Below are 13,075 nucleotides of genomic sequence, written 5' to 3' on the forward strand. Positions count from 1 at the left end.
ACGGCTTACTGTTCTTGGAAGAACATTACAAAACACATTGCTGATGAAATCTGCCCTAGTATCACCAAAGAAATAACGCCATCCAATCCAAAAAAGCCGTGGTTCACTACCGAACTTAAGTCTCTTAAACAACAATTAAGAGCCAAAGAAAAGAAATGGTGCAAGAATACTACCCCAGCCCATATGGTATCCTACACCTACAGAATTTCCATTTTGAAAACCAAAAGAGATTACTGTGCTCAGAAAATCCACAACTACCAATACGATGCTAAAGCCCTCTTTGCTTATGTATCATCCCTCATAAACTCTGCTCCTCCTCCCATCACAGATAATGATGCAAAAAACAAATGTAATGAATTAGCTAACTTTTTCCATACCAAAATCACCAACCTTATCTCAAAATTCCCCCCTTCCACCCCCTCTCACTTATGCCATCCAGAAGAGCCCCAACACCACTCACAACTCCTTCGAACCTACCTCTGCTTCAGAGATAACAAGACTCCTAAAGAAAATGAAGCCCTCCACCCACCCAGAAGACTCCATTCCTACAAAGTCTCTTCTATCTATCCCTGACATCATAGCCAAACCCATATCAGAAATTATTAACGATCCCTCACCCTTGGACTGGTCCCCTCTGAACTGAAACAAGCCATTCTCAAACCCTTTTTAAAGAAACCAAATCTAGACCCCCACAGTTCCTGCCAACTTCAGACCGATATCTAACTTATCATTCATAGCGAAACTCATGGAAAGGGTAGTCAATGCGCAGCTCATAGATCATCTTGAAAATCACAGCCTGTTATTCCCGTCACAATTCGGTTTCCGGAAATTCTTCAATATTGAAACACTTAATTTCTCTTACAGATACCATTCTCAAAGGGCTGGGCAAGGGCCAAACATGCATTCTGTCCGTGCTAGACATCTCCTCTGCTTTCGATACAGTCAGTCACAATATTCTAATTAACCGTCTCTCCGACATCGGTATTTCAGGCTAAGCTCTGAGTTGGTTCACATCCTTCCTAAACAACCGCCACTACAAAGTCAAAATTGGCAACCATGAATCAAACCCAGTTAAGTTATCGCATGGGGTCCCTCAAGGCTCTTCCCTCTCCCCAACCCTCTTCAATATCTACCTTCTACCTGTATGCCGACTCCTTGCAACCTTGGACTTACACACTACGTCTATGCGGATGACGTTCAGATACTCATCCCTGTCACTGATTCCGTGACTAATGCCCTCAAAACCTGGGATAAATGCCTCACCTCCATTAACAGTCTTCTCACAACCTCAACCTCGCCCTAAACACCTCAAAAACAGAACTCCTCTTTATCTCTATTACTCATTTTACTCATATTACTCCCACTCTCCGAAACCTACACTGGTTACCAATCTACCACAGAATCCTTCACAAATCTCTCACCCTGATACATAAGTCCATCCATAACTATTTTCATCTTGACCTTGAATTCCCTCTCAAACTCCATACTTCCATCAGACCAATTAGAGAAATCCATAAAGGAACGCTACAATCCCCTCCAACCAAAGCTATTCGCCTCGTCTCGACTAGGGTCCGAGCTTTTTCTTTTGCAGGTCCAAACATCTGGAATAGCCTCCCCGCAGACCTCAGGCTAGAACCATGCCTACTAACATTCAAAAAAAAACTTAAGACTTGGCTGTTCCAACAAGCCTTCTCGGATCCTTCAGACTCTCAATAGACAAACAACCTTTTCACGAGCTACGGAACCATGCTACTATTTTGTTGCCTATTATTATGATTATCCTAACTCCTCAGATAATATTGTTTCCTGTTTAATCTGAATCCATTACAACTTTTGTGTTTAAGTTATTGCCCTTCTTGGGCCTTCTATTCTTCTTACTTCTAAGCTGTAAAGCCTCCAAGTTTATAGTCCTTGTTTAATGTAACTTACTGCTCTCTTCTGAGTATTTTGTACTGTTCCATTTCTGTTACAAGTTTTTCTCTATCCCCCGTTCGATGTAAACCGATCTGATATGGTATTTAACCATGAAGTTCGGTATAGAAAAATGCTAAATAAATAAATAAATAAATCTCCCCAGCTCGCCACATCCCCCCTTCCCCTCAACCCCCCCACTACTTCTCACAACATGTCAGAGATCTAGGGGTCACCCTGGATAACCACCTCAACCTCCAAAAACATATAACTAATACAGCAAAGGACTGCTTCTATAAACTACATATACTGAAGCAATTAAGACCCCTACTACACCACAGCGACTTCCGGACAGTCCTCCAAGCCACCCTATTCACAAAGATAGACTACTGCAATGCCCTACTCTTGGGATTGTCTCAACCACAACCAAACCGTTTCAAATGCTGCAAAATGCAGCAGCCAGAATCCTCACCAACTCACGCAGGTCAGACCTCATCACCCCAATCCTCAGAGATCTCCACTGGCTACCAATCCCAGCTAGAATCTTTCATAAAAGCCTAACAATTTTCCACAAAACCCTGCACAATAAAGAGATTCATTGGCTCAATGATTCACTCCAGTACCATACCTCCAGCAGACCAACCAGATCTGCCTACGTAGGTACCTGTCAATGCCTTCTCACAAACGAACCCACCTCACCTCTACCCGTGAACGAGGCCTGGTCATAGCTGGTCCAACTTTATGGAACTCGATGCCATCTGACCTACGCCTAGAACATTGTACAATAACCTTCAAAAAAAAGTTGAAAACCTGGCTGTTCATACAAGCATTTACTTAATACTCCCATACCCCTGATCACACAGCCTTGTAACATAATTGTAATATAATTATTGTTAACTAATTTGTGTTATAATTACTGTATCCTCCTTCTATATTCTACTTTATCTCTCTAGGTCTCCTTGACCTTTTCCTCCCTCTCTCCTGTTCCTCTCGATATCCCTGTTAGATGTAACTATTATTTTCCTTACTCTCTCTTAAGTTTTTTGTTTCCCCCAGTTGTATGTAAACTGATGTGATATTCATTTGAATGTCGGTATACAAAAGTTCTAAATAAATAAATGTGAGGCTTCTAGGAAAAGTAAAAAGTCATGGGATAGGTGGCGATGTCCTTTCGTGGATTACAAACTGGCTAAAAGACAGGAAACAGAGAGTAGGATTAAATGGACAATTTTCTTAGTAGAGGGAGTGGGCAGTGGAGTGCCTCAGGGATCTGTATTGGAACCCGTGCTTTTCAATTTATTTATAAATGATCTGGAAAGGAATATGACACGTGAGGTAATCAAATTTGCAGATGATACAAAATTATTCAGAGTAGTTAAGTCTCAAGCAGTTTGTGATAAATTGCAGGAAGACCTTGTGATACTGGAAAATTGGGCATCCAAATGGCTGATGAAATTTAATGTGGATAAGTGCAAGGTGATGCATATAGGGAAAAATAACCCATGCTATATTTACCCAATGTTGGGTTCCATATTAGGTGCTACAACCCAAGAAAGAGATCTAGGTGAAATCATCGGTTCAGTGTGCTGCGGCAGTCAAAAAAGTTATGTTATGTTGTATATTAGGAGCTAGCACCCAGGAAAGAGATCTATGTGTCAAAGTGGATATCACATTGAAATAGTTGTATCAGTGAATTATTAGAAAGGGAATGGTGAATAAAACAAAAAATGTCATAATGCTCCATGGTGAGACCGCACCTTGAATAATGTGTACAATTCTGGTCGCCACATCTCAAAAAAGATATAGTTGTGATGGAGAAGGTACAGCAAAGGGTGACCAAAATGATAAAGGGGATGGAACAGCTCCCCTATGAGGAAAGACTAAAGAGATTAGGACTGTTCAGCTTGGAGAAGAGGCGGCTGAAGGGGGATATGATAGAGGTCTTTAAGATCATGAGAGGTCTTGAACGGGTAGATGTGAATCTGTTATTTACACTTTCGAATATTAGAAGGACTAGGGGGCATTCCATGAAGTTAGCAAGTAGCACATTTAAGACTAATTGGAGAAAATTCTTTTTCACTCGACGCACAATTAAGCTCTGGAATTTTTTGCCAGAGGATGTGGTTAGTGCAGGGCGGAACCAGAAGCCGACAGGTATCCCTAGAAGTAGCCCCCCCTGATGGCTTGGGCGGAAGCAAATCTCCAGGACATCTCCGCCGTCCACATCGCCGGGAAGGACAACAACATGGCAGACTTCCTCAGCAGAGAAAGCCTAAACCCGGGGGAATGGCAGCTGTCATCCACGGCCTTCCAGATGATTGTGGATCAGTGGGGGACTCCGGGCATGGACCTACTAGCGGACAGGTCCAACGCTCAAGTACCCAGATACTTCAGTCACAGGCGAGATCCTCTATCCCACGGGATCGACGCCCTGGTACAGCCATGGCCTCAGGGGATCCTGCTTATACGCCTTTCCCCCATGGCCCCTGCTGGGCGCCATTATACACAAGATTCAGCGGCACAGAGGCCTAGTTCTTCTGGTGGCCCCGGACTGGCCAAGAAGACCCTGGTACACAGACATGAGAAGACTACTGGCAGGGGATCCTCTACCCCTGCCCCCTCACAGGGACCTGCTGTGACAAGGTCCCATCCTCCACGAGGATCCAGCTCAATTCTCTCTTACGGTCTGGCCATTGAGAGGGCTCGACTGAAGAAAAGGGGATACTCGGGGTCAGTAATTGATACACTCCGAGCACGCAAGTTCTCCACATCACTAACTTATATAAGGATCTGGAGAGTATTTGAAGCCTGGTGCGAAACTCGCAGCACCAATCCACATGCCGCTAAAATCCCCATCATTTTGGATTTCCTCCAAGATGGGCTTCAGAAGGGTCTGTCCCTCAATTCAATCAAGGTTCAGGTGGCAGCGCTATGCTGCTACGGCCCCAGGTGTGACGGCAACAGCATTGCCACACACCCAGACGTTTCACGTTTCCTGAAAGGAGTCAAACACATTCACCCGCTACTGAAATGGCCAGTGTCCCTGTGGAACCTCAACCTAGTTTTGGGATTCCTAGCGGGACCTGCCTTCAGACCCCTCCGAGGCCTATTTCTCCGTTTGTTAACCTTGAAGATGGTGTTCTTGCTGGCCATATGCTCAGCATGCGGCATCTCAGTGCTAAAAGCGCTGTCCTGCCGCGATCCGTTTCTCAGAATCACCCCAGGGGCTATCCATCTTCGCACGGTTCCTTCCTTCTTACCCAAAGTAGTCTCACACTTCCACCTCAACCAAACCATATCCTTGCCAACCATGGAAGGTTTGAAGAAGTCGGAAGAAGGTCGAATACTGCGTCATCTCGACATCGGCAGGCTGCTGTCCAGATACCTGGAAATGTCAGAAGCAGTACGAAAGACTTGACCACCTGTTCGTCCTTCACAGTGGGAAGAGGCAAGGAGAAGCGTCCTCACGGGCGACTATTGCTCGCTGGATTAAAGAAGTTATCAAGGCGGCCTACATAGAAGCGGGAAAACCACCACCTCTACTTGTCAAGGCTCACTCTACCAGAGCTCAAGCGGCCTCCTGGGTAGAAACTAGGATGCTGTCGCCTGCAGAGATATGTAGAGTGGCAACGTGATCCTCCCTCCATACCTTCTCCAGATTGTACCGTCTGGAAGTCCAGGCCAGGGAGGACACAGCATTTGCAAGGGCAATCCTAAACGGACCTCGGGCAGCCTCCCACCCAGTCCAGGAGTAGCTTTTGTACATTCCATTTGTTCTGAGTCCGTCTGCTACACGCTAGGAAATGGAGAGATTACTTACCTGATAATCTCGTTTTCTTTAGTGTAGGCAGATGGACTCAGCATCCCGCTCGGCTGCCGATGTACATGGGGATTCAAGGTAAGCCATGTTTTCTTACATAGGGCATCCACCCTGCCGGGTGTCGACGCCTTCCGGTTGAGAACACTGGCGGTCTCCAGCTACTATCAATCGGTTAGGTTAATCATGTTCAGTTAATCAATCGGTCAGTCACTCACATATCCATAATGCTTTTGCAAGGAAGATTACTGAGCTTCTGCACTTCCTGCAGGGGTATATGTACTACGTGCTGATGTCAGATCAGTCTCCAACTGCTAGCACGAGCACACTATACCCATTTGTTCTGAGTCCATCTGTCTACACTAAGGAAAACGAGATTATCAGGTAAGTAATCTATCCATTATCTCCTGAAGTCATTCATCATTGGAAAATCCATGTCATTAACCAATTAGCTTTTAATCTTTATTTGTTACCAGGTACTATTGGCACCCCCTTTGTAAAATTTTGAGCTAATTATCTGTATATGTGCTGTATTGTAAACTGTTATAATGGTAAATAAATTAATGATGGTATAGAAAAACTTTAAAATAAATAAATAGTTTCCCAAACCGTCGAAATCATGGCCCTTGGTTGCTGAGTCCAATTCCCCGTTACCTTTTGCCGTTGAAGCAGCAAGCAATGTTGGAGTTGCATCAAAAGTATCAGGTTTATTGGTTAAGGGTAGTAACAGCTGCATCAGCAAGTTACCCCATTCTTATTTGTTTTCCCAGACCATAAAATGCAATGTCCTTGTTTGATGCTGTCTGAATCTAATTCCCCCTTTCCTCTTTTCCCCCTGCCATTCAAGCAGAGAGCAATAATGGAGTTACATCAACAATATGAAGGCTTATTGGTTAAGGGTAGTAACCACCACATCAGCAAGTTACCCCCTTGGTTAAGGGTAGTACATGCCAACCAGCAAGTTAGTCCCGTGGTCTCTTTTTTCATTTTCATCCTCTAGCCTTATTTATTTATTTATTTATTTATTGTTTTTGTTATACCGAGTTTCATGATAGGCATCACATCAACCCGGTTTACAAATAACAAGGAGTGTAAAGCATAACGTAACGTAAAAAACAATATTTTCAATAAGAACCTTGAACTTTAAATACAGTGAATCAGAAAAAGGGAGAGGGAAAGTTACAAAAAACAAGGAAAATAAACTTGGGATGGAAGGGGAGAAATTGAACAGCACAATATTTACATTTCAGCCTATTGATACATTAGAATAGCAAGTGAAAAATGAAACGGTACATAGGTAATCAAATGAATAAATATGACAGTTGTGAATGGTAATAGTATGATAAATATTCAGCAGGAATTAGTGAGAGAGGGTTTGAGGTTGGTTGATTCGTGTTTACATTCCATTATTGCATACGAGTTAGTGCTAGTGAGAGGAGGTTTTATTCAAGGCTTGGAAATGCTTTTTTGAAAAGCCAAGTTTTTAGTCTTTTCCTAAATGTTAAAGAGCATGGCTCTTGTCTCAAATCAGGTGGGATCGAGTTCCAGAGAGCTGGACCTGCTGATGAGAAGGCTCTGAGACTCAAGGATTTATGTTGGTAGGTTTTGGCCTTTGGAATTTGGAGTGACTCTTTGTAGTGTTCCCTGATAGGCCTGGCGGAGGTGAATTTTTTAAGTGGTATTTGTAGGTCAAGTTGCGTGTGTTGGTTGATAGTTTTGTATATGATGTTAATGGTTTTGTACATGATTCTATAGTGGATCGGAAGCCAATGGAGGTTTTTGAGAATAGGTGAAATGTGGTCAATTTTCCTGGAATTTGTAAGGACTCTGGCTGCAGAGTTCTGAACCATTTGTAAAGGTTTGGTGTAAGAAGCTGGGAGGCCTAATAGTAATGAGTTGCAATAATCTAGTTTGGAAAAGATTATTGCTTGCAAGATTGTTCTGAAGTCCTGAGTGTGAAACAGCGGTTTTATTCTTTTCAGGATATGTAATTTGTAGAAGCAATCTTTGGTGGTTTGGTTAATGAATGTTTTGAGGTTGAGACGATTGTCTAGGATGGCTCCTAAGTCTCTTACGTAGGTTGTTTGAAGGAGTGTGGGTGGTTTAGGAAGTGTGTTATTGTTTTCCGGTGATATGAGCAGGAATTCTGTTTTCGAAGCATTGAGTACAAGGTTTAGACTGTTGAGGAGAAGTTTAATTTCTAATAGGCAACTGTCCCAGTATTCCATTGTTTTTGAGATTGATTCTTTTATAGGGATTACGATCTGTACGTCGTCTGCAAAAAGGAAATGTTTCAGGCTTAATTTTGTTAGTAGTTGGCAGAGTGGTAGCAGGTAGACATTGAAAAGGGTGGGTGAAAGTGATGATCCTTGCGGCACTCCTCTATTAGAAGGGTGGTATTGGGATTCTTTATTATGAATTTTGACTCTGTATCCTCTGTTTTCTAGAAATGTTTTGAACCAGTTTAGTGTGGCACCTGTTAAACCAATGTTTGCCAGCTGTTTTAGAAGAAGGGCGTGGTTGACGGTGTCAAAGGCCGCCGAGAAGTCAAGGAGGATTAGAAAATATGCTTGGCCTTTATCAATACCAGAGAGTAGGTAGTCCATGAGTGAAATTAGTAGCGTTTCGGTGCTTGCGGCTTTGCGAAAACCATATTGGTTTGGGGACAGAATACTGTGGTCCTCTAGGTAGTTGGATAGTTGGGTGTTTACCAGTTTTTCCATGATTTTAGCTATAAATGGTAGGTTGGAAATAGGGCGGAAGTTGTTGGGATCACATGCATTTAGATTTGGTTTTTTTAGCAGTGGCTTGATTGAGGCAGTTTTTAGGTCATCTGGGTAGATGCCATGTGATAAGGAGCAGTTTATAATATCTGCTAGGGTTTTTGCTATTGTGTCCGGGATAAGAAGAAGCATTTTGGTAGGGATTTGATCAAATGGGTGTGATGACGGTTTCATTCTTTTTAATACATTTTGTATCTCTGTGATTGTGATGGGTTCAAAGGCATTAAGCTGGATGTCTTTATTTTGGGGAAGATATGTGTTATCTGGAGACGTAGTGTTTGGAATCAGCTGATTAAGGAGATCCGATATTTTTTTGTTAAAATGAAGAGCCAATTCGTCTGCTTTAGTCTGGGCTTGTTCGGGTGGTATATCTGGAGTGATAGGTTTAGTGAGGCTGGAAACGAAGGCGAATAGAGCTTTTGAGTCAAAGCTGAGATGATGAACCTTTCGGGCATAGTAGTCTCTTTTGATTTTCAACGTGGTACTTTTGTAAAGATGGAGTGATCGTTTGTAATCAGAGAGTGAGGCTGGTGAAGGGGCTTTGCGCCATTTTCTTTCTTTTTGCCGAAGTAATTGTTTGAGTTTTGTAGTTCATCATTATACCAGGGTTGACGTTTGGATGTATTAGCAGACCTTGTTTTGGTTGTCAGTGGGCAGAGAGTGTTTGCTATAGATTTTGTTATTTTGGACCAGGATTGGAGGGCAGCGTTAGGGGTAGATACTTCAATGAGTGGTAGATCCGAGGTTAGAGCTTTACTTAGATGTTCCGAGTTGCAAGGTTTTCTGTATAGGAAAGAGGGTCTTGAGTTGAGTTTGGAGTCTGATTGAGGTAAGGAAAAACTGGTGGAGATTAGAGAATGATCTGACCATGGGACTTTTTTGCAATTTGGTTGTTTTGTAAGAGAAATACCAGTGTTTGTAAAGAGTAGATCGAGCGTGTGGCCTGCTTTGTGGGTGGGTTTATTGATTTGTTGTCTGAATCCCATCGCTGACAGTGCGGTGAGGAGGGCTTCACAGTTTGTAGAGAGGGGAACTTTGTCAACATGTAAATTGAAGTCACCCAGGATTATAGCAGGGGAGTCAAGATTGAGATGCAGAGTTATGGTTTCGATGATAGGAGAGGAGTCTGACTCTAGTAAGCCTGGCGGGGCGTAGACTAGCAGGATTTGGAGTTGTTCTGATTTGAACAATCCTAGTTCTAGTTTAGTTACTGTACTGATGGGGTGGTGTGAGAACCTTAAGGATTTTTTTGCAGCTAGGAAGATACCCCCTCCTCAGGGATCCACTGTGTTTATCCCATGCCCCTTTGAAATCTTTCACTGTTTTTGTCTTCACCTCCTCCTCTGGGAGGACATTCCAAGCATCCACCACCCTCTTTGTGAAGAAATATTTCAGGACGTTGGTTCTGAGTCGTCGTCCTTGGAGTTTCATTACGTGACTCCTTGTTCTATTGATTTCTTTCCAATAGAGAAGATTTTGTCGATTGTGCATCATTAAAACTTTTCAGGTATCTGAAGATCTGTATCATATCTCCCCTGAATGTCCTCTCCTCTAGGGTATAAATATTTAGGTCTTTCACCCTCTCTCATAAGTCATTTGATGGAGACTCCCCCATCATTTTTGTCACCCTTCTCTGGACTGCCTCCATCCTGTGTCTCCTTTGGCCGCACGACATCCTGATCTACGTGTTTCCATCATGGCCTCTGGTGGGCAAGGTTGTGAGAAGAATAGAGATCCATCCAGGAAAGGTGATTCTCGTGGCTCTGGAGTGGCCAGAAGACCTTGGTTTGCAGATTTGGTCAATTTAGCAGTGGACAGCCCGTTAAGACTAGGCCATCTGCCTAATCTGCTACATCAGGGCCCCATATTTTCAGATCAAGCAGATAGCTTTTGTCTTGCAACTTTGCTTTTGAAAGGAGGTAATTAAGGAAGAAAGGATATCCTGAAGATGTTTCTACTCTGTTGCAAGCTTGAAAGACTTCAATTTCCTTGGGTGAATTTCTTGGTTTGGAGGATCTTTGAGCTTTGGTGTACGGAGCAAAGGGTTGATCCTCGGCAAACATCAGTGGCGCAGATTCTGGCTTTTTTGCAGAGAGGCCTAACAAAAGATTTGTCTTTAGTTCACTGAGAGTGCAGGCATCGGCCCTGGGCAAGATTCAATGAACAACTCTGAGCATCCGGATGTGTGTTTCCTCCGAGGGGTGAAGCATTTGCACCCGTATGTTCATAAGGTGTGCCCTTCTTGGAGCGTTAACTTGGTCCTCAAGGGCATGTGTGTGTCGCCGTTTGAGTTTTTTAAGGGCCACCATAAAAGATCTCACTTTGAAGGTGGTTCAGTTTGTTCAGCTGGAACCATGTCAGAACTTAAAGCCCTGTCATGTAGGGAGCCATTTTTGCAGATTTCGGATTCCGGGGTCTCTTTGCGGATGGTTCCGCCGAAGGTGGTTTTGGCATTCCGCTTAAGTCAGTCAGTGGAGCTTCCAGCTTTCCCAGATCTGGTGGTTGCTGCGTCTCATGCAAAAGAATTAAGAAATTTGGATATCTGAAGGGTGGCGTTACAGTATCTAGAGGTCACTAACAGTTTCAGATTGTCTGATCACCTTTTTGTGCTATGAGTGGCGTGAAAAAGGTTCAGAAGGCATCAAAGGCCACGATTGCGTGATGGTTGTTGGAGGCTATTGGTTCCGCATACATCTGTTGCGGTCGTCCTATCCTGGAGGAGTTAAAGGCTCATTCTACCCAGTCCCAGGCGGTCACCTTGGCAGAATGTCTGCTAGTTTGACACATGAGATTTGCAGGGCAGCTGTTCGGAAATTTTTGCATACCTTTGCCAGACACTATCGATTGGATATCCGGGCCCCAGATGTCGGCAGTTTAGGTGAAAGTGTACCTCGAGCGGGACTCTCGCAGTCCCACCCCGGTTAGGGAGGCTTTGGTATATCCCAGAATTCTGGGATGACCTGGGTACATACAGGGAAAGGAAAATTGGTTCTTACCTGCTAATTTTCATTCCTGGAGTATTACAGATCAGTCTAGAGTCCTACCCGGTGGGGAAGAGGAGATTTGGAGGGGCCGCTCAATCTGTTTGCTATAATTAGTCTGAAGAATGGCAAAGATTTCTGGTTAGTCCTTACAATTAAAGTTCCAAAATTGGATAGAGTTCTCAGTTATAAATTTTCCTCTTTCCTCTGCTAATTAATATATTAAGCTTTTTGCTGTCTTAGCTTAGGTACTTTATAATACTGAGGGACTGCATGTGGCACACCAAGTGGCCGCAAAACTTTCTCTGTCTCCATCTGCTGGAAGGGAGGCAAAACCCAGGAGTCTGGACTGATCTGTGATACTACAGAACCAATTTTCCTTTGTTCAGTTAAAGGAAAATATGGTGTATATTTAAAATTTGTTGTGTACATTGTTACTTTAACACTGCTGCTCAGTTAATTTTTGCTGCTTTGCTGTATTATTTTAACTTATGGAATATGTTGCTTTAAATTTTTGTGTCCCAAGAATTAAGGGTTTTTGTCACAGATATTAAAATATTTTTAGCGGTTAGCATTAAGATTGACTAGTAAAGTTACAGTTTTGTTTTGTTCCTTTTCATTCAGCTATGAAGTTAATGACAGCTTTGGTAAATGTGGCACTAAATCTTAGCATTAACATGGATAACACACAGCGGCAGTATGAAGCAGAGCGAAATAAAATGATTGGAAAGCGAGCAAATGATAGGCTGGAACTTTTACTACAAAAGAGAAAAGAGGTAAGAGCATCTTAAATTTCCCTTGTTTTCATATTATGTTTATTGGGGTGGGCAGCTACTTCTCCAGTGAGGGGTGTGTGCGTCTGTGTATATATATTTGTGTGTATGAATCTAATATATATGGTTTTTTAAAATCAGTATTTAAAAAAAAACAAACAAACCAGAATATTGTTAGTAAGTTAACCTTGGAGTAAATCTAAACTTTTTAAAGGGCAGTAGATTTATAGTTACTGATGAAACAGTAGCCTAGACCAGCTGTTCCCAATCAGTGTGCTACAGCAGTGTGCCACAGCAGAAATGCCAAGGTATCAGCAGAGAGAAAGTAGAGACTGGCTGCTGCTGCATGTGGGAAAGTGGTGCTTTCCCTCAATCCCTTCCGTTTAAGCAGCTAGTCACTGTCACTGAGATGGGGTGGGCCAATGCTGCCAATGGCAAAGTTCTCCCTTTCCTTGCTTTAATGTTTAGTTTCAGGTTTCAGTTGTGACTGCTGTGATGGCAGCTGAAACATTTCCATCCCTTACAATTATATACCAGCATATCCTCAGATTTGGGGCTAATGTTCAGATGATTGCAGCTGTGACCCATGCTGAGGGACAAGTTCAAGTGGGAAATTTTTGCTTCCCTGAACATGTAATGCTTATAATCATATTCATTAGCTGAACTGAATCCAGAGTATTCAACTCCAGATTTTTTGGTTCAGGAATAAGGGCTTCCTTTAGACTGTGGAGAAAACCTGAAAAAAGGACTGATGCTTCAAAAGCTGCCTGAGAAAGACAGGAGAGAAACCTTTCTGTGCTATCTTTATTG

General features: G+C 42.9%; 1 protein-coding gene across 1 annotated transcript in view; it reads left to right on the top strand.

Annotated features, from left to right (window-relative positions):
- The window catches only part of STAG2 (stromal antigen 2), a 1,172,735-nt gene that overhangs the window by 489,858 nt on the left and 669,802 nt on the right, over window positions 1-13,075 (top strand). Inside the window, 1 exon segment of the mRNA XM_029607875.1 lies at window positions 12,117-12,268. Within this exon segment, the coding sequence (XP_029463735.1) occupies window positions 12,117-12,268 (152 nt within the window).

Source organism: Rhinatrema bivittatum, chromosome 6 (genome assembly GCF_901001135.1).
Source record: "Rhinatrema bivittatum chromosome 6, aRhiBiv1.1, whole genome shotgun sequence".
Lineage (NCBI taxonomy): Eukaryota > Metazoa > Chordata > Amphibia > Gymnophiona > Rhinatrematidae > Rhinatrema > Rhinatrema bivittatum.